This window comes from Rutidosis leptorrhynchoides, chromosome 10, assembly GCF_046630445.1.
Source record: "Rutidosis leptorrhynchoides isolate AG116_Rl617_1_P2 chromosome 10, CSIRO_AGI_Rlap_v1, whole genome shotgun sequence".
In the NCBI taxonomy this organism is placed as follows: Eukaryota; Viridiplantae; Streptophyta; class Magnoliopsida; order Asterales; family Asteraceae; genus Rutidosis; species Rutidosis leptorrhynchoides.
Genome location: NC_092342.1, coordinates 64549579 through 64572208, shown reverse-complemented (window position 1 = coordinate 64572208; position 22630 = coordinate 64549579). Strand labels below are relative to the sequence as shown.

Sequence of the window (22630 nt, the reverse complement as noted above, 5' to 3'; positions counted from 1 at the left end):
TATTTCTCTCTTTGGGGGCCGGTGGTTTTTCTCCTGTTTTGGAGTTTCCACGTTAAATCTTGTGTTGTGTGTTGTTCTTATTTCTTTACTGTTTTTCATTGGGCGTTTGTTGAGAATTAGTGAGGCCGTAATTTCCCAACAACTGGTATCGGAGCGTCAGGTTTGACGGGGGTCTCGGTTATAGGAGTCGGAGTATGCTCTGTGGTTGCCACGGGAGTGGATCGTCCACATCAGAAACGAGTTCTATTGATCGTATAGGATATCTGGTTAGACAATATTTTTTATGATTCGTAGTAATAGTTGGATTTGTTAGTGGCGAGTTGTGGATTTCCGATTTAAAGGGTCCTGGCTACCTGCTACATCTTTTGGCTATTCGAAACGTGAGCAAAATCAGAGAAAGTGTTGTTTATAGGATACGGATACGATGTCGAAGTTCAGTCCAATGAGGTTTGATGTAGAGAAATTTGATGGGATGATCAATTTTGGCTTATGGCAGGTTCAAGTCAAGGATGTGTTGATTCAGTCCTGGTTACACAAGGCATTGAAAGGTAAACCCACCTTTGTTCCCGGCAGTGATTCTAGCAGTAAGTTCGATGAAGAAGAATGGGATGATATGGATTTGAGGGCAGCAAGTGCGATTCGTTTGTGTCTTGCAAAGAACGTGCTTGCAAATGTGCACGGGTTATCAACGGCAAAGGAGCTTTGGGTTAAACTAGAGCAGTTGTACCAGGGCAAGGGCATCTCAAATCGGTTGTGTCTTAAAGAACAATTTCATACTCTGCGTATGGATGGGGGTTCAAAGATTTCAGATCATCTAAGTATTCTTAACGGTATTGTTTCAGAACTGGAGGCTATTGGAGTTAAAACGGATGATGAAGATAAAGCTTTGAGGTTGATATTATCTTTATCATCGTCTTATGAACACATGAAACCTATTTTGATGTATGGGAAGAAAACTCTGAAGTTTGAAGACGTTACTAGCAAGCTCCTATCCGAGGAGAAAAGACTGGAAGGTAACGGGGTCTCGTCATCAGGAGATACGATAGTGTTGTGTTCGGATAGGCGAAAGAGAAACCCTGGGAAGAATCTGGTATGCTGGAGGTGCGGGAAGACTGGGCATGTAAGGGTTAATTGTCCAGGTGGAGCTAATCAGGCAAATGGCTTCAAAGATGCTAACATTGTCTCTGTTGTTATGGAGAGTGACGAATTCCTCTGAAGTCACACCATCCTCATGCTGTGTCCGCGCCACCATGGAAAGGGATGTTCGTTAGCGGTTCCACAATTGCACATGGGCATTGGTTTGGCATTGATGCAGGTTGTGTGGTGGAAACTGATGTTGTAGCTGATGAAACTTCCAGGGAAAGCCAAACAGGAAGTTGAACCATAAAGTTTCAGCTGGTTGTTCAACAACATGTGCCGAGGTGAAATGCTTGGAATGTGATATTCTAAGTGCTATACTCTTAATGGTGGAGTATGATAATTCTTGTTAAGAGTTATGATTGTCTGTGATGACAATGATTTTCGGGTCTTGACAATGTTCGATGAAGATGCAAGTTTTGTCTCTTGGGAGATAATGTCAACGACATGAAGATGAGGATCTTGAAGTTGTCGTCGAGGAAGCGTCTACATCGGTTATCCTTGCAATGTGGAAGCATGGTTATCTTCTTCTATCCAAAAGGTGGAGATTTGTTGGTTTGATTTTTTGGCTAGTAGAAGAAATGTTTTTTGCTTCGTCCCACATCGGTGGATGGAAAGAGTGGGAAGTAATCTCTTTGGTTATAAAAGGAGCTTATGGGATTACTTCCAAATTGCACCAATCAATACACTTTAAGTATTTGATTATTTCTTTCTTTCTTACCCTTGTTTGAGAGTTGTATTAGTTAAATATTTTGGAGAATGTAGTTGGCTTAAGAGAGTCGTCTATATCATTGTAACAATTTGTGATATAGTGTATTTCTCTCTTTGGGGGCCGGTGGTTTTTCTCCTGTTTTGGAGTTTCCACGTTAAATCTTGTGTTGTGTGTTGTTCTTATTTCTTTACTGTTTTTCATTGGGCGCTTGTTGGGAATTAGTGAGGCCGTAATTTCTCAAGAAGTTATAGCAAATAATCTTTATTATCAGTAGCTAGGTTTACAAAAGAAGCTGTTATGAAGTCCTTTTGAAAGAAAAAAGTACAACTTGATTTATAACAGGCCTGCTCATGCCTCATCCTACTTTTTCCTCTTAAAATGTGAACATTGAATAGAAGCCCGTGTAGTAACATTAGTTCAATAATTGTTGGGCTTCAAGCCCACTTCTAATTTTACTTATCTTCGTAGCGCCAGTTAATTAGGGAGTATATCCTTGTAATATTCTACCTTTGGAAATGGAATTTTAATTAGTGATGTAATGCCTAATAATCCGCATGTTAACGATTATGATTGCCTCAGCAAAGTCAGCCTATCACCATGTTTTAATTATTCATCACAAATATGCTTTTTCAAAACAAACAAAATATATATAGTGTGTAAAAATTTTATTTTATTACAAACAATATCACTGTTTTCTTTCAAAACATACAACAATTTGAAAAATCTTTATTTGTATAGGCACTATACTTGTACATTCCTCTTTCTTTATCTAATTATATAGTAACACATTCACAAATACAATAACATTTTTTGGTGACAATAGCAAAATAAGTATACATAAATTGTACATTCTAAGTACAGGGTGGGAGGTCAGGAGGCGGTGGTAATATCGATTCTCCTGGCCTAATACCATTCTTTGTGATGAATACCATCTCCATTCCCCAGCTTATATGACGCTCTAGATGACAATGCATCAACCATACTCCTATAACAAAAAAAAAAAAAACAAAAAAAAAAAAAAACATGTTAGTTTGTTTGTTTATTTACAAACCTAAACTTCCTCGGTCCCACAAAAAATATCTTATCGATGTCTGACACATAGGGTTAAATTGATCACGAAGATTCATCTTTTATGTGAAAAATGTCAATTTTACTTTAGGCATATGTTTATGTGAAAAACGTACTAGTAAAATGTTAAAAGTTGATTATCTATTTTTAGAAGTGTAAAATTATTTGTGACAAAATAAAAGTTAAAGTCTCGAGCTGGCACAAATTTAACAAAATCGGTGAATGACTTGTAAGATTGTCAATCGAAACAGAGTGCTAGTACTCGATTCGTAGGAGCCAACTCATGACCATAAATAAAAAATAAAAAAAATAGTGTAAAGCGTAGATCATATCTCACCAGGATTATTAGCCTTGAATCTAATGGCTGTCCAACCGTTTTTCGGAACAATAACAGTCTGTCGAAGAGGAGGATCCACGAGATTAAAACTTAAACGATCCTTACTTCGATTAAAGTTACCCAACCCCGATCCAACAACATAGAAACTATGCCCGTGCAAATGCATAGGATGATCAATCCCTGCAACTAAGTTTGTCCCTTGATACACAAGTTCCACGTTGTCACCGTACTCAAGTACTTCCGCTTCCGTTGCATTTAACGGAGTTTCTAACGATGTACTAAGATTCGTCCCCGTAAAGTTGAAAAACAAAGGTGGAAATTTTGGGAAGTCATCTCCATACACACCTTTAATTCTTCCATAATAAGCATCAAGTACAGAAATATTTGGTGAATTAAATGATATGTTGTTAACACTTGCTCTAAATCTCAAACCTCTAGGCCCCTCACATGAGTTATTAGCACAAGGAACCGTGTTAATCGACATGGTGAATACAAAATTTCGCGTGATCTTCATTGGAACGTTAATAGGATGAGCGCGACTAGCTAAACTTCTAAGGCTATTAGTGAAATTGACCGATGCGCTGGTGTCATTGACTTTAGGAAGATGAGGGAAGACAGGTTTTGAGTGTGTTTTTTTGTAGCCTTTGTATTCGAAAATGGCTGTGGTGGTTGTGTTATCGAAACTAATCAACGGCTGGCTATTATATGGTCTAGCTGCTATATAGTATCGGCCTATGGGTTGATCAGCTTTAAATAAAACATCCATGGTTTGGCCCGGTCCGATCACTCCATAGTGACTTTTTAGCGGCTTTGTGTAAGAACCATCGGTTCCTACAACTTCGAATGCATGGCCTCCAATCCCCCAAAACAAGAAGAGGTTCATTGCAGCGTTGACCATTCGAAGCATATACGTTTTTCCTTGTTCCACGATGAATTTAGTTGTTTCTGAAATTATAGATTACGCAGAGTAAGTATTTTCAAGTGAACTATAAAGAAATCATAAATGTAAAGTAAAACGTAAAATGTAGAAGTAAAACGTAAACGTAAACTGTAAATATAAACGTATAACGTAATCATAAATGTGTCAGGTGGTTGACGTGTCTTTTCAATAAGACGCTTAGAAGTTATAAAATGCCTACGGAATGGAGACTCAGCGAGATTATCCCTATTTACAAAAATAAAGGGGATGCCCAAATCTGCGGTAATTATAGAGGCATAAAATTACTTAGTCATACTATGAAGCTTTGGGAGAGAGTGATTGAGACTAGACTTCGACGCGAGACTACGGTTTCAGAAAACCAATTTGGTTTCATGCCAGGGCGCTCTTCGATGGAGGCAATTCATATTTTAAGAAGCGTTATGGAGAAGTATAGGGAGAAACAAAAGGGCCTAGAGATGGTCTTCTTAGACTTAGAAAAGGCCTATGATAGCGTACCGCGAAAGCTGATTTGGAAGACACTTAATGTTAGGGGTATCCCAAGTAGATATATTAGAGCTATTATGGATATGTATGATGGGGCGAAGTCCTGTGTCAGGACGCCTGTGGGAAACACAGAGTATTTCCCGATAGAAGTAGGCTTGCACCAGGGATCGGCCCTTAGTCCTTTCCTTTTCGCTTTGATTCTAGACGAGCTGTCTCGAGGAATACAAGAGAACATCCCTTGGTGTCTGATTTTTGCCGATGATATCGTGCTTGTATCAGAATCAAATGAGGAGCTTAACAGAAGACTAGAACAATGGAGGGAGGCCTTAGAACAAAATGGGTTACGGATCAGCAGACAAAAGACAGAATATCTTAGGTGCGAATTCAGTGGGAGTGAGGATGAACTAAATGGTGGAGGGATTATCAACATTGGGGACCAGATCTTGCACCCACAAGAGTCGTTTAGATATCTAGGTTCGGTCCTCCACAAATCGGGGAGGATAGACGAAGACGTGACTCATCGTATTAAGGTAGGTTGGTTGAAGTGGAGAGCGGCGAAAGGGGTCTTGTGCGACAAGAAGATCCCACTCAAATTAAAAGGGAAATTCTTTAAAGTAGCTATTAGACCTGCCATGTTGTACGGATCAGAATGTTGGCCAATGACGAAGGCCCAAGAGAGAAGGATGGAAGTAGCAGAAATGAGGATGCTTAGGTGGACGTGTGGTAAAACCATGTTAGATAGGATCCCAAATGGTGTGTTTAGGGAAAACCTTGGAGTCTGTAGCATCATCGACAAGCTAAGGGAAGAACGGCTTCGATGGTTTGGGCATGTGATGAGGCGACCTCGTATTGCCCCGGTAAGGAGAGTCGAGGCACTCACGGTCGATGGCGTAAGGAGAAGGGGTAGACCTACACGTAGGTGGATGGATAGACTTAGGCTCGACATGAGGGAGCTTTCGCTGACTGAGGACATGACTTCTGATAGGGGTGCGTGGAGGGCTAGAATTAGAATAGTCGAGTAGGGTTACGTCCTTTTATGTTATTTTTTTATTTTTAATAGTATTTCTCATTAGGTTTCTTACTTTTGCTTTTTTTTGCTTTTTATTACTTTTTTTTATTATTATTATTACTTTATTTATTATTATTATTATCTCTATATTATTATTGTTAGTTTTTATTATTATTATTATTTTTATTATTATTATTTTTATTATTACTATTATTTTTATTATTATTATTATTATTATTATTATTATTATTATTATTATTATTATTACTATTACTATTATTATTATTATTATTACTATTACTATTAGTATTATTTTTATTATTGTTACTACTACTATAATACTCTTGGTATTACTAGTACTGGTACTATTACGACTACTACTATTACTTTTATTATTATTATTTTTATTATTATTATTATTATTATTATTATTATTATTATTATTATTATTATTATTATTATTATTATTATTGTATTATGGGTGTGTTAATATTAATTATTAATATTATTTGTGGTATTAATATTAGTACTATTGCTTTTAACTATTTTTTACTAACACTAGTACTAGTATTAGTATTTTTATTTTTTAGCCGCTTAGAGCCATAATTGATTTTCAGGGAGACTTTTAAACCCATGAAATTTTGATTCTATCATTTTCATGGCGTCTCAATATATATATATATATATATATATATATATATATATTTTTTTTTTTTTTTTTTTTTTTTTTTATTTTACTATTTTTATAAATAAATAAAAAAAAAGGCCGGAGGTCCACTCGGAAGCAATCTCTTTATCCGCCGAATAAAGAGAGGGATGACTTTCTCTACTTTTCTGGGTGGAGAAATGACTTGTTTTTATTCTCGGATAAGGGAAGGATTGTCTACATCTCACCTCCCCCATACACCACTCAAGTGGTATTGGGTACTGTTGTTGTTGTTGTTGTAATCATAAATGTAAAAGCAGATACCCGTTTGGACCCAATTGACCCCATGAACCGTTTCAGCCTATTACCCAGCATGTTACCCAACTTGATTCATTTGAACCCGATTAAAAATCTGACCCATGACCCATTTCAATCAAAAACCGTTTTCACCTGTTACCTAAACCGACTCAACCTATCCCGTTTTGTAGGTATATTACTAATAAGTAAGAAAAATCAACCTGCACTAGAACAAGGGTAGAGATCACCAGGTTGACCATTAATAGTCAACGCATCAGAAGTATTAGGGTCTCCTCCAGTTCTCGTGAAGTCTAATAAAACAGCCTCAACATCTTGCCTCCACCATTCAGCTGCATTTATTAGAACCAAATAACAATATTAGCGTTACATTATATTAATTATAATAATTAATTAAATGAAAACTACTGCTAATAATCAGGCTATTGAAATCGATTAAAGGTGAGAGTGAAAAACCTAAGACGATAGGATATTCAGCGTAGGGTTTAGGGAAAGGGTACGGTCTTCCAAAAGCGGGCCGTATGACAATCAGACCATGAACAGTGGCTCGAGACCAGTCGCTATGAGCATGCCACCATAACGTGCCTTCTTCATCTGAGAGAATAACTTTTTGAGTAAAGTTGGCTCCGGGTTTAATCGGACATTGTGTGATGAATTCGGGTCCGTCGGACCATGGATACCTTGGTTGCTTCACCCCATGCCTGTAATTGAATTGTTTAACATGAAATTTAGTCCTAATACACAAATTAAGCTAGAATATAACTAGTCCTTCCAAAAATCATTTGTTTTACCCCCTATTCATTTAATTCTGTTGGTTAATCTTTCTATTACAAAACTGATAATTGATTGATTGGTTTATCATTAATCAAAGAAATTATTTTGGATATAATTATAATTATTATGAGACGAACAGAGTACATAACTTATACGGTATTTTTGTACAAATAAGAACCAACTAAATTGTTATTCCTATTCAATTAAATTTGTCATTAGGTGATGATTAATATAAAAATTACTACCTCCGTCTCATTACAAATGTCCACTTACTTTTTCACACAGTTTTAAGAAATCTCACTAACTTCATTCTCCACTGATCAGGAATCTTCTCTCTCCAAAATAACCTCGATTGGTTGAAATCCAAAGTAGACATTTGATATGGGACAACCAAAAATGAAAAGGTGGACATTTGAAGTGGGACGGAGGGGGTAACATCTGTGATCTGCTTAAATCGATTAATCAACAATCAACAAATTTAATTAAAAAAAAAAGAGTAAATTATACTGTCAATCCTCCTGGTTTACGTAAAATTATGCTGATAGTCTATCTTTTTGAAATTACACGGGCTATCCCTCACTTTATATGGCGTTAGTCCTTCATTGACAACGGTTATAATGATTAGTTAAATATTGCATGTGTAGAGCACATAAGAACAGAGTATGTGCTTTGGAATTACAGAAACAAAGTAGCTTTCGAGAAAGATGTATCGAGTAGTGCAACAATTTCTAATGAAGTGCAAGTCTTGAGCCATGATTGGACTGACTGACTTCAATGGATCACAAAAATGTGGACTGACTGACTTCAATGATTCACAAACCTAAGAGCCTTTGATTCTTATGCTCTAATCAAATCGGGAATTGGCTAGGTCTTGGGGTCTTCTTTTGTTTCTTTCGCGTATATGTTGGGTCCATGCCTGCCTTCTAATTTTGGAGGCTGGTTGTGTTTTTGTAGATTTCTAAATTTGTAATTTTTATATATATTATATATGTTGCCTTTAGGGGGAAAAAAAAAATTCACCTTGTCCAAACCCATGATGCAACTCACCTCGTCGAAATTTTATCGCCCAATATCAATGACCGATTCATCAAATCACTAATCTCGACACAAGAAATTAATTTTACATACGTTTTTTTTTTTTTTTTTTTTCATTTTACGTTTTTCGATTTTGGAGCTACAATAACTTTATCATTTAACCATGGTAAAACACTGGCCTTCCAATGTGGAGGTCAACGGTTCGATTCCTTGTCATTCACAAAGTTATTTCCCTCATGGTCACGGAGGTTCACATGCAATGACTCCGGACTGCTCGCAATGCGGGTAGTTGCCATGAGATTAGTAAAATAACTTTATCATTTTTGGAACTACAATGATATACATCTCCCCCCTTTTATCATCAAATTACAGTCGTTTGTAGATGTTGTGATTACTCGTTCTCCAACCACCGACATCTTGCCGGTAGTTCGGATTTCTCCCGCATTTTTCTTTTTTCGGCGAGACGCGACTTCGGGACGGGCTCTAACTTTTCGTTGCCGTTATCGTGGCGTGATTTTTAGTTGGGTGGATTTCATGTTGCTCGTCAGTTTCAGTTCTGTTTCGTTTTGAGGGCCGTCGTTTGTTTTCTCTTACATGTTAGTGGTCGATTTGCTTGGGTTCGGCCGAAAGTAGGTTTTTTCGGTCGTCGTAGTTTGTTTCCAACGTTCTCTATGACACTTGTGCGCGGGTGTTGCCTATCCCTCACTGGACCTAGGTGATGATTGGGTTCTTTTAATAGTTTGAGCTTCGCCACTGTACCAGTACGCAGACAATTTTACGAAGGGTCTCCCGTCATGCATCTTTGAAGAGTTTCGATCCAGCTTGACCGTTCGCTCATCTCCCGCTCTAACTGTGTGGGACTGTTAGACATTAGATTCAAGCCCACTTTATTTTATTTATTGGTAGTTTTATGGCCCATATTTAGGCCCTTTTAGCATTTATTATTAACCCTTGTATTTTTCCTTTTGTGAATTGTCTTAACTAGTTGTGGAGCCCTCGTTTCGTGCGGGGAGTTCCGTTTTGAATGCGAGTTAAAAAAAAAGTCTTGATTTATTTTGTAAAAAGAATTTTTTTCAACATCTAACATTGAAGGGTTGTTCCTTTTGTAAAAGTTGCTTCTTTTAGCGTTCTTTTTTTTTTTATAAAGTTAGTTGGATCTATTAAAAAAGAATGTTTTTCGACATCTTTTGGTAGCATTGAAGAGTTGTTCTTTTTATGAAAGTTGCATTTTTTATCGTTGAGGAAAAAAAAGGTAGTTGATTTTTTTGTAAAAAAAAATTTTTTTCGCCATCTTTTGGTAACATTGAAGGGTTGGTTCTTTTACGAAAATTGCTTCTTTTATCGTTGGAGACAAAAAAAAAAAGTGAAATGACGAAAGTACCCTTAGGTACTATTGATGAATAGTGTGACAGTTTTTTGTCTTTTAGGTATATGATAAATGAACATCAATACCATATCCATTTTCACATACGTTATGGGATTTTATTTTATTTTATTTTATTTTTTTTTTTTTTTTTTTTATTTTTTTTTTTTTTTCAGGAGCTCAATTTATATCGAGGCACTTTTAAAGGAATTATGGAAATCAGGAAATCAGGAAATCAGGAATGTGTAGGTTACTAACTGATAATATTTTAATACATACTAATGCTAAAATAAATAATATGATAATTTTTTTAGAAATGATATGCTAAAGATATTCTGAAAGTGACCCAACGTGTGTTTCATCAGAGGTGAATCATGTGCTATGCACATGGTAGAATTAAAATGACTAATTAATATGCTCTCAATACAACCACCATCCTTCAACACACCAGAACAATCACCATCCTTCAACCTACCAGAATAATCACCTTCCTTCAACCTACCAGCATCAACCAACCTCACAAAAATTTCAACCTACCTTCCCTAATTCAATTCCAATTAATCATCAATCCTTCTCAAAAAATACGAATCACCCTACTTTTCAAAAGAAATCAACGGTGTTCTTGGGAGGCCTATCAAGGTTCACAAATCCCACCACTATTTCTAACTTGTTTCAAAGTTTCGGATCCATTCAAGGCGTGTCATGGAAACAAAATAGATCATTTGCTTTTGTTAAATTTGCAGACATCCAACAAGCATCTTTAGCTATACAGGAGACGAATGGAAAGCTTGTTAATGCCAAGCTTACTGAAGCTACAACCAGCTCTCCACAAAACCAATGTATTGATAGTAATTGTAAGTCTTCGTGCGAAAAAATAAGGGCTAGATGCATTGCCAGTGAAGAGCCCGATTCTCCTGTTATTTCTTCAACAGACCGTGCTGAAAAGAAGAAGAATGTTGACAACAAGAATAAATGGGTCGAAGAGGTTCCTGCAGCTTCCGAGATGTTTGATACAACAAGTGAGATTAATCACATTGTAGGTAATGATTCAACTTACAAGAAAAATAAATTCAAAGGGTGTCAATTTGGGGCAAAAAAATTAACTTATCAAGAGGAGATGTTTAACTTTGGCATTCTTATGGGAAACATGGTTGATGTCGATTCACCAAACGTACAAAAACCATGAGACTCGCTTCCTGGAACACACGCGGACTCGGTAATAAATCACGTGGAAGCATGGTGGGGTCATTGGTATTTCGGTTTCAAATTAAATCTCTAGCAACACAAGAAACTATGGTAAAAGAAGTATCACAACCAATCCTCAACACCATTTGGAAACATCATGTATTCGACTCGGTGCAATCAAAATAAAATGGCAGGTCAGGGGGTCTCCTGTCGATTTGGAGGACAGATTTTTTCTCACTTATTCAAGCTTGGACTCGTAAAAATTGGATAGCGACTATTTTGAGGTATACTCCAAACAACACAATCGTTTTAATTATTAATGTTTATGCTCCGCAACAAGAAAATAAGAAAAAGTTTATCTGGGCACAATTGACTGATATGGCTCGTAATTGGCCGGGTCATATGTGTATTTTGGGTGATTTCAATTCGGTGAGCTCACCGGATGAAAGGTTAAGAGAAGTTATAGATTTCAATAGTATTGATTCTTTCAACAATTTTATTCTTAATGCTAACTTGTTCGACCAACATTTGTCAAACGATGAGTTTACATGGGAGGGCCCGTCAGGTAAATTCTCAAGAATTGATAGGGTGCTGGTTAATCTGTCTTGTGCTCATTTGTTCCCGGATGCTATTTTGATTTCGGCCAATCCGGATGAGTCGGATCATAAACCCATTATATGGGGAAACAAATTGTTAGATTGGGGTCCTAAACCTTTTCGTTTCAATAATTCATGGCTCTCGAAACCGGGTTTCATTAACTTGTGTGAAGTTAAGTGGGATTCATATCCGGTAGCTTCGATTGTTAAAAAACGACTTGAAAGATTGGAGTTTGTCGAATCAAGATCAGGATGTCACGACCCTTAAAACGTGTGTCTTGAAGATCAAAGCTCTAAAAGGATATTTTAGGCTGCGTGATCTTAGTAATAGTGAATTGATTGAGCTTGCTTTTCTTAAAAAATGCAAAAAGAGATATCCTTACGTATCGATTCAAAAAGAAGACATCAATCTCGTTATCTATGGGTGCGTTTAGGTGACAAAAACTCAAGATTTTTTCACGTCGCCTCTCGCATTCGACAACAATCGTCTTTTATCTCAGGTATGTTAATTGATCATGTTTGGCAGGAAGATCCTAATATTGTTAAAGAATACGCAATCAAGCACTTTGAAAATTTATCTTCTTGTCATTCTGGCATACCTGCTGTTATGCAATTCGATTGGGCTTCAATTAATTTAAGCCCATTACCAGCCCACTGTTGTGCTTCTTTAGAAGCTATATTTTCTGTAGCTGAAGTTAAATCCGTTGTTAAATCATTAGATGGCAATAAAACACCGGGTCCGGATGGATTCTCTTTACAATTCTTCAAAAAAGCTTGGGATTTTTTAGAAGACGACATTATGGAGATGTTCTCACAATTTCATGCTCATCCTTCCTTTCCAAAAGGCTTCAACTCCTCGTTCATTGTTTTGATCCCAAAATCAAATTCGGCTAAGAGTATTGACCTTCTTAGGCCGATTAGCCTCATTAATGCCCCTTACAAGATTATAGTAAAAACGATTGCTAATAGGTTAAAGGTTGCTATTCCCTTTATTATTAGTGAGAATCAAAACGGTTTTGTCCCGGCTAGATTGTTAATGGATGGGGTGATGGTTGTTAATGAAGTGGTTCATATGGCTAAGAAAAAGAAACGACCTATTCTTCTTTTAAAGATAGATTTTTCCAAAGCTTATGATAGCATTTCTCACGATTTTCTTTTCAAGGTCCTTGTCCGAATGGGGTTTGGTTCAAAATTTATTTCATGGGTAAAAGCTTGTATATCCAATGTTCAATTTTCGGTTCTTTTGAATGGTTCTCCTTCCCGGGAAGGAGTTATGCATCGAGGTTTAAGGCAAGGCGATCCGTTATCTTCCTTTTTGTTTATTATTGTAGCCGAAATTTTAAGCAAGTTACTCTCAAGAGATCTCGATAATGGATTGTTGAAAGGGTGCAAGTTTAGTCAAACGTTAAAAATTAACCATTCTCAATTTGCGGACGACACAATAATTTTCGCTCATCCGTCCATTCAAGAGCTTAACCGTATCAAAGGTATTTTCGATCTATTTTTTCTTTTTTCAGGGTTACAAATGAACGCCATCAAGACAACGTTATACGGTATTCATGTTTCAAGAGAAGATATGGTATTGTTCTCGGCCATTTTTGATTGTAAAGTGGGGATTTTCCCGATCGAATATCTAGGCATTCCGATTGCCTTATCTTGCAACAAAATATCTATGTGGGATCCCGTCATCAAAAAACTCAAAAAGAAACTAGCGGAATGGAAAGGTAGGTGCCTTTCTTTTGGTGGACGGCTTGTTATGGTTAACGCGGTTATTTCAAATCTCCCCCTTCATTACATGTCCATTTACAAGGCCCCCGTCTCTGTTATTAAACAACTTGAGAAACTTCGAAGAAATTTTCTCTGGACCGGGGATTGTCTTAAAAAGAAGTCTTGTCTCGTTAAGTGGGATTCGGTATGCCTCTCCAAAGAGTTGGGAGGACTAGGTATTACTCCTCTTCGATTAAAAAACTTTGCAATGATTGTTAAATGGTGGGCTAGATTGAACTCTAATAAGCAATATCTTTGGAAATCCATTGTTACCTCTTCCTTTGGGTCTTCTTTTAATGGGAAATTGACGAACAACGTTTCTTCTTTACAAATGTCTCATCTTTCACCAATTTGGAAGGAGTTGATTAACTTACAAAAAGAAGACTCGCTTTCTTGTATTGTTGGGCCATCGATTTGGAAATGGAAAATTGGTAACGGGGCAAAAATCTTATTTTGGCATGATAATTGGGCCCATGGGAGAGTCTTAAAGGACGATTTTCCTTTTCTTTTTATTATGTGTTTAAAGCCCAACGCATCTGTTCTTGAATGTCGACTTCCATTTAATTTAGATCATGTACAGCAGGGTTGGAACTTGTTTCTGCCTCTACCTTTATCTCTCTTCGATCTGCAGCAGGCAGAGCTTCTCTCCTCTTTGTTATCCAATTTGCGACTAGATGATAGCATTTCAGACCAAGTCGTATGGTCTGCTGATCCGGGCAACGTTTATTCGGTGGCCGACGCTATTAGGGTTCTCATTCATTCTAGCGATATCGTGGTTCCAATTTGGCCTAAGGTTTTTTGGGGTAATAATGTTCCTACCAAGATCATGTTGTTTCATTGGTTAGCAATCCGCAAAAGCATTCCCGTTAAAGACGTTCTTTCCCGAAGACACATTCTTCCCATTAATGTTTCCACCTTATGCGTTTGGTGGTTAAAAGAAGCCGAGACAATCAACCATCTTTTGTTACATTGTAGATGGTCGTTTAAAATTTGGGCGGAATTATTTCGTTGGTGGAATCTTCGATGGGTTATCCCGGGATCTATTGAAGGGTTCTCATTTGATTGGTACTACGGCATGGGAATCAAAGCCTCCAAATTTTGGAAGTTAATAGGTCCTGCGACTATTTGGGCGATTTGGGTCGCTAGAAACGAAGTCATTTTCAACAACAAGTATACTTGTCGCTCGATTATCATACGAAATATCAAGTTCAAAGTTTTCCTTTGGGCAACGAATCTTAACTTTTGTCATGGGTTACACGCTTATGTTTGGGAGCAAAACCCGCATCTTTTATGTTTTTAGGCTTTCATGTATTTGTATTTGTCTTTCAATTTAAGGCCGAGCATGGCTCCGTCAATGTACTTTAATTTGATCCTTCATTGTTTTGATGAAGCGATCACTTCTAATATATTTTCTTCTTCGCCGAAAAAAAAAAAAAAAGTGACACGTAGATGTAATATTTAACTAGGTGTTGTAATTTTCGTTAGCTCGATGAACATAATCATGGACACTTATATTAAGAAACAGTGTTTGAACAAATTTGTTGATTTGTTAATGTATTCATGAAAAAATCTAATGAGACGTGTTAGACTTCAATATTGTGGGTGAAAATAACACATCACTGCATGCATTATTTGACGGTGAAAGCTAGCATTTTCCATATCCATGACTAGAAAAATATCTTTTTTTTTTTTTTACGAGGAACCCTAGCGACGAGCCATAATAGCTCCCCTCTAGTTGGTAAACCCCGGGTAAACGGCAAGCCAGGTCTCCACCGCTATCAGACAAAGCATCCTCTAGTCAATCAGTCACTAAATGGAGCTCGCCCCAAGGTATTTGCCTTGAAGGGAATCGAACCCGTGACCTCTTGCTTTATTGAAAGTCCTGGTGGCCAGGCTATGCCAGGATGGTTTAGAAAAATATCTTAGGCTCTAGTAGATTCATTATTTCTGACACAGATGACAGATATTCTCCCCCTTTTTTTTTTTTTTTTGGTAGTATTTAATTGCGCTTAAGAATCATTGACTGACTTATAAAATAGACGGGTAACAATAAAGAAAATTTTACAACAAGTGTGAATCGAATCCCCTGATGTTCTGTATAAAAAGTCAGGTCACCATAAATCAACCCCTTGTTATATTTTCCCTTCTACCCTCCTCCGATCTAAAATGTCAATAATACTATATTTTGAGATACTCATTTTAAATGTTCATTTTCTGTTTCTACCGATTAAAAGAAATTACTAGACGTAGACAGGATGTATTCTAAAACTGTGTATAAGTTTTTAGTGGAGTATTATTAACCTTATATTATTAAAAGTCTCGCATGTTTTAGTAGTTTTGGACATCCCCAATTTATCAAACAACATCATCAATTTATTTCTATCCCTTTTTCAGGGTTCAATTTGTAACTTCTAAGAGATAAAACGTAAATTCTACTTTTTATTTAAAAAGATAAAAAATAAACCCCATCAAAAACTTCAACTTGCTTTGTCTTTCTATTCGGCGCGAGAAATTTTTCACCGTCATCATCATTAAACTCGAAATAATTTTACGAACAAAACGAAACTAGTTACGTTCGAAACAGACACTTTTTAAAAAACGTTAACAAACCGACATCTAAAACGGGGCTTATCTGCTTAACACATAAGCCGTTTTCCGTTCTATAAATACATAACGTTACGTTAAATATGAATATACAAGCTGGAAGTCTCGGCATAACGCGCGGGCCGATTCGGATCTCGTTATTAGATAAAGTGAGTCATTTAAGTTACATATATATTTATTATATTTAATATTATATTTATGTTTATTAATTTGAGGCATTCGAGTTACATATGTATTTATTACTCTATCCTTCCTATATATATTGTCAACTATTCTTTTTCTAATTGTCGCAAATTAATTATTCATTTTCATAAATAGAAAAAAATTATATGATAAAGTTCATTTGTGCCTTTACTTTATGTACGTAAAACAAAATGATAGGTAAAAGTAAAGGGTTAAACTGAAAAGTTAACAGAAAAGTACATGTGTCATGTGTTTTTTCTTAATCTGTGTGTTTTTGTCCGGGGATAGTAGATTTGGGACGGAAGAAGTATATATAATTTATTATTAATTTTCGGGTGAATTAATTGTAAAGTAATGTTTTCTCCTACTATTGACTTTATTTAAACTTGATGTCAGTATTATTTATTGTAACTTTGAATTAAACGAAGTATGTAGTAAAATCTCAAAGGGTAGTTGAGTGGTAATGGTGCTTGAGAAATCTCCAAAGAAACTAGGTTCAATCATCACCGATCTCACTTTAGGGCCTCCTTTCTCTCTCACACACACACACACAAAGGTAGTACTGTAGTAGTTAAAGATAAAGATTTAAATTATAAAATAGATATGGCAACTTATCCCCTTTTTCTTTTATAGTTAAAGTATATTCCGCTCTCTTTATGGTAAAAGAAAAAAGTACGTAATATTTTGTACATATCTGGTTTTAAAATTAATACTACATCGTCTCATTATAAGTCTCCTTTTCTCCTAAGTTGACACTTTACTCCCCTGGGTCGATTTAAATTTTTGAAAAAAAGTGTAAAGTGCTTTATTGGTGAAATGAAATTTAGTTAAAATTAAAAATAAAAACAGGTGAAAAGTCGAAAATACTCCTATTACTATTCATAACTTTTGTTTATTAGATATGTTAATAATATAATATGTAATGTAATATATAATGATATTTTTAACGGTGTATTATGTCAGTAGACAATACTGATTAATTAACTAGAAAAGATATAAACTTTTTTTCTCAACAGTAAAAATATTTATTACCCATTTACTTCAAAAATAAATTTTACTTGCACCGAGTTGCACACGGTCTTTAGATATACCACATATGTTTGTTAAATATCTACTTCAAGAGTAGTTAGTAATATAATCTTTACATAGAGTAGAAACAACTTAATGATCTAGAATATATACTACTAGTAAATTCATTCATACCAGTGAATTGTGATGCCCAGGTCGCCCACGTTTTTAACGTTAACGATAACGGTCTCACCTCTACGAGCATAAAGAGTCGGACCAGGGAATTCTCCATTAACGGTCAAGATCGTTTTATTCTTGCATAGCCTTGTGAAGTTGGCTTCTTTAACCTACAATCCATGAAATTGTGGTGAGTATGTATTTATATATATTAATTGTATTTATATATCAAGGTTTGATATTTATATGTATTAATCGTTTTATTCAGCCGCATCTGTCGACCGACTTTTTAATTTATATTAATTGTATTTATATATCAAGGTTTGATATTTTAACCTAGTTTTTTTTATGTGTTTAATGCTTTTTGCTTTTGTTGGAAAAAATTCTTGAATCTGCTATTACGTGCACCCAAATATGTTGGTTTATTTGAATGTTTATCTGCTAAATACTTACTTTTACATGTTCAATCTTGTGATCTTCAACCAACCCTAATTATAATCTTCAATCTTGAGTGCATTTATTTAGAAATTGAATAGGTCAACTCACTTCAACCACTAGTTTTGTTCTTTAAAATCAAACAATTGACTTGATCGGATTTTTATCTCCTAATTATTTACTAATAAGAGTAACAGTACAAGACAATAATCAATATGTCATGTAGTATATAAAGTTGCGTACACACCTTACTAAACTAAACCACTCTTTTCTTTTAGCATGTACAGTATAAAATTGTGTTGTACTATAATATTAACAAATACAAAAATGATATAGTCACGTAAATTTACACAATTTTATTTGCACAATGGCTTGTCCAATAAGAAAAGGAAATAAATGAGAGAGAAAATTGAATAAGTTAATGTGATCGTTAACTTCACTTATCATGCAATTGTACATAAATATTTGTGTGCTTTTGGCTTCGATGTGTTGAGAAGTAGATGGATTATAATCTCTAGATTTACCGTTTAGATTGAATTACATCTTTTTTGCGATTGTTAGGGTCGTTTTTTGTTTCTAGTCTTGGTTTCGCTTTTTCGTGTTATGTTGTGAGCTTGGTTTGTTAGTTTATTCTTAAGTTAGCTCGGTAGTTCGTATGTATGTTTTAGGAAGTTTCATCTTTTAAATGAATCTCCTTTTGTTATAAAAGTTTTTTCCTTTTTCGCCCAAAAAAAAGAAAAAAATAAAAGTATATATATACACGATAATATGTTTATTATTAATTTAGTATTTAGAAATTGTAGTTAAGTTGTACGTATGTATCTGGTGGAGGGGATAGGTCATAGGTGATCGATTTACGTCCATATTAAACACCAATTTAGACTTTATATTCGCATTAATTTCTACATTATGATTTGAGATGTTATGTTTATTTAAAGGATTTTATTAGTGATATCTATTAGAATTGTCGCTTGTACTTAAATTTATCGTACATATAGAATGCGTTAAATAAAAATGAATAATTATGTGTTGAATAATTCATAATGTAAATGATTCAAAGGATCTTGATGAGTTTGATTATGAATAACAATAAGCTATTCAATAATTATTTTGAATGAGTAATATTAATAATTTAATAATATAAAATTACATTATTAACCCTTATATGAATAAAAAAAAATAGAATATACGCATTAGTTGTTTATTAAGTATTCTTTATATAACGTAATGCGATATTACATAAAATTTATGTGTTAAATGGTTAAGAAATTATTTCAGCTCTGAGTGGTTCAGCAATAATCATTCAACATTATCTATCATTTAGAAGTAAAATACAAATGTGCTGAATGTTGAATGTTCGCTGAACCATTTTGTAAAGAAGTAAAAAAACACACGCATACATAACCCAGTGATGAAATTTGAACTTGTTCATTTTGGGGGATCATTATACGATAAAAAAGAAGTTAAACTCGTACGTTGGAGCTCAAGATTATTATTATATTATATTTTAATTTTATTAAGATCTTCTAAATAACTCTTTTCGTTTCATATTAATAGTTCATAGACAAAAAATACATAGCTTTAGAAATATCATCATTACATAGTATTTTTTCTATATTTTCCAGTTTTAACACTTATCTTTTAACTATCTTTTTGTGTTACATACAAAGCCCCTATGTGCCCTCACTAAGCTTCGTCTTTGACATTTTAAAAAGTTAATCTCAACCGCTATTTAAAATACGTAGTGTAATTATGAATGTTAACAACTACTCTAAGAGATATTGTTAACAAAATCCTTATTTAAATTCAAATAAAAATAAAATTAACATTAAAATTAAGTTATTAGAAAACAACATTTGATTAATAAGTCTTAACTAATTCATATAAACGCTAAAACAAAATCTCTTTCATGTGTTGTCATTTATCAATCAAGTTAGTTAAAAAGTAGCACGCCAATGTTAAAAGGTAAACAAATTATATACGATCCATTCGATATGCACTATATTTAATTTTAAAAAACATAGCACTTTTCAACATTAGTCACCAAAACGAATCCATGTATCACTTAGAACCATAGCTAGCTCGTTTCTTTTGGTTAGTGGAGTATTATTCTGCGCAAAAAGATGGGATATTAGAATAATTTGATCTGCTGTCGAGAAAATGACACGTACGTTGAAAATATGAAAATATCTCACAAAAATGTTTTTACAAAAAGATATTTTGTTGAACATAACATGTGAAATTGACTATGATAATATACTTAATTATTTTACATTTATATGTATATATTGTAATATATATTGTATATACGTGTAGAAAAATTAATATAAAAAAGTCAACTCAATCCAACATATATCATAATTCTATTCTATAACTCACTTAAAGGTATCATAATACTCCTATCTATCTATCTATCTATCTATCTATACATCTATACATCTATACATCTATATCTATACATTATTATAAAACGCGTGCCAATAATTCTACGTGTAATTTTGAGTTAAATTTGCTTATGTGGCGGCTTGTGGTTAACTTATAATTTATAGTAATTATCTTATATACACTATATAATATAATTGTTATGTTATATATAATAGATCCAAACTAATTGTTACTCCGTATAATTTAGTTAATTCTATTCTATAACTCACTTAAAGGTATCATAATACTCCTATCTATCTATCTATATATCTATCTATACATTATTATAAAGCGCGTGCCAATAATCCTACGTGTACTTTTGAGTTAAATTTGCTTATGTGGCGGCTTGTGGTTAACTTATAATTTATAGTAATTATCTTATATACACTATATAATATAATTGTTATGTTATATATAATAGATCCAAACTAATTGTTACTCCGTATAATTTAGTTTTCGGTATATATTTGTTAATAGATAAATTAATATAAAAGTTTGATATATAGTTTTCGGTATATATATATATATATATATATATATATATATATATATATATATATATATATATATATATATATATATTAGAGTTGCATGTTGGTAGAAATTACTTTTAAGCTTAATATTTTTTTTCAGTTATACATAGTTAGAGATTTTAATAAATATTAGGTTTAGAAAAATACCAACGTTGATACCTAATACTTGTTGTTAACGACGAATATAACTAAAGTTGATATCACGTTAATTTTTTTAAACCACTTGTATATGTATGTAGTAGTTTCTATAGAATCCATTAGCTTTACAAAAAATAAAATAAAAATAACAATAAAAGAGAGTTGTTACAGCTAGTCTTGTTATACCATTCGTATAACTATTTTGTAACATCTAATAAACGCGAGAGAGAAAAGTAAAGAATAATTACCTCATAGTAATATGTTTTTGGAGTCAATTCTGCTTGAGACTGGATTGTTAGTCCAAGAAGCACCAGAAAAGCTAAAGCATGCAAACTCATGGCCTTGTTTATCTTATTTAATTGGTGTGATTCGTGATTGTATAGTAGTTTAATTTCTTAAATTGATGCTAATGGCCTGTTGTATTTATAGTTGATCCTGAGGTGGTCTAGATGCTACCTTTTTCCTCCAAGTGTTTGAAAAGTCATAAACACACATGTGCTTTTTTGTGTCTGTCTAGCTAATTTCTTTTGATAATAACGTCACTACTAACAATTAGACGTGTGAAAAATCCTTTTCAATTGAGTAGTCACATATAGTGCGGTTCAAGGGACACGTCTAAATAGTAGTATTTAGACGTATTCTTCCTTTTTTGTCAATTAGATATGTTCTATGAACACGTCTAATTGATTAAAAACACGTCTAATTGATCAAATTAACACGTCTAATTGATTAAATTAGACTTGTTCCCAATACCAATAGACGTGTTTCGGATAAATGGTAACCCTGGTTAAAATCTAAAATATTTTAAATAATACATGCCAAATACCAGATATTTCTCTAGCGCCAAATAAATTAAAATCTAAAATATTTCAAATAATGCAAGCCAAATACCAAATGCACCAAATATACCAAATTAAATTTACTACAAAATCAAACTATATATAATTATAAAAAAAAAGTCATAAATATAATTTACAATGGAGGAAACTCTAAACTAAAAAACACAAATATAAGGTAGCAATAGCTGGTTCTTTGAGTACCCATCCAACATGCCTCTACCTCTAACTCTACCTCTAACGGTATCCGATAATTCAAGAGCTGCTGTTTTCGACAACGAAAATACTACTTGAAAAATAAGCCACAAACAACTAAAACTTAAATCAAATAAACAAATATATCATGTAATATGAATACACAATTGTAACCATCAACTTGAAAAAAAATCCACTAAACTCTAAGTCTCAATATTCAAAAGCATACCAATTTTAGAAGACAATTGTTAAAAACCACTTCTAATACTGAAACTGCACAAAAGTTATGAAACTTCTGTTACTATACCTATTATGCATCAAATAATCTATGAAAAAATGAAACTGAGATTGTACAAATTGGATCCCTAAAACTTCATTTTATACTTAATAGGAATCAACTAATCTATAAATAGAAAGAGAATTAGTAGAAGCATAACGTCGTTCAGGGACGTCTGTTGAGACAAAACCACATTTGTTAATAGAAACACAAAACACATGATTATCATCCAATACGTTAACCAAATTAACATTACCTTCTTAGTTGCTTTCTTGACTGCTCAGGAAAGAAAATTAAAATTAATAGGTTAGAAAATTTCAACATTATCTTTCCGGTCCGAACTTTCGCGATTTCGCAGTTCGTACTGCGGGAGTGTTAGATGGTAGGTTAGTGGTCCAACCCGATTGTGAGCTTGGGTCCGTTAGAGTTCATAGGTATTATTAGGGGTTCAAT

At 34.1% G+C, this 22630-nt stretch overlaps 1 protein-coding gene across 1 annotated transcript; it reads right to left on the bottom strand.

The window, feature by feature from the left end:
- Positions 1–2506: 2506 nt before the first annotated feature.
- LOC139872511 (laccase-15-like) lies at positions 2507–21260 on the bottom strand. Its single transcript, XM_071860402.1, has 6 exons — positions 21118–21260; positions 17358–17509; positions 7104–7348; positions 6851–6979; positions 3255–4199; positions 2507–2834 (listed from the first exon to the last, which is right to left on the bottom strand). Exons 1-6 carry the CDS (start codon positions 21205–21207, stop codon positions 2701–2703), a joined length of 1695 nt encoding a protein of 564 aa, XP_071716503.1. The 5' UTR covers positions 21208–21260; the 3' UTR covers positions 2507–2700.
- Positions 21261–22630: the final 1370 nt, after the last annotated feature.

Excerpts from the sequence above, each read along its gene's own strand:
- LOC139872511 (XM_071860402.1), bottom strand. The coding sequence starts at position 21,207 with ATGAGTTTGCATGCTTTAGCTTTTCTGGTGCTTCTTGGACTAACAATC. Across the intron at positions 17,510-21,117 it reads CAAAAACATATTACTATGAG|GTTAAAGAAGCCAACTTCAC; the intron begins GTAATTATTCTT and ends CATGGATTGTAG. Across the intron at positions 6,980-7,103 it reads TGAATATCCTATCGTCTTAG|CTGAATGGTGGAGGCAAGAT; the intron begins GTTTTTCACTCT and ends TAATAAATGCAG.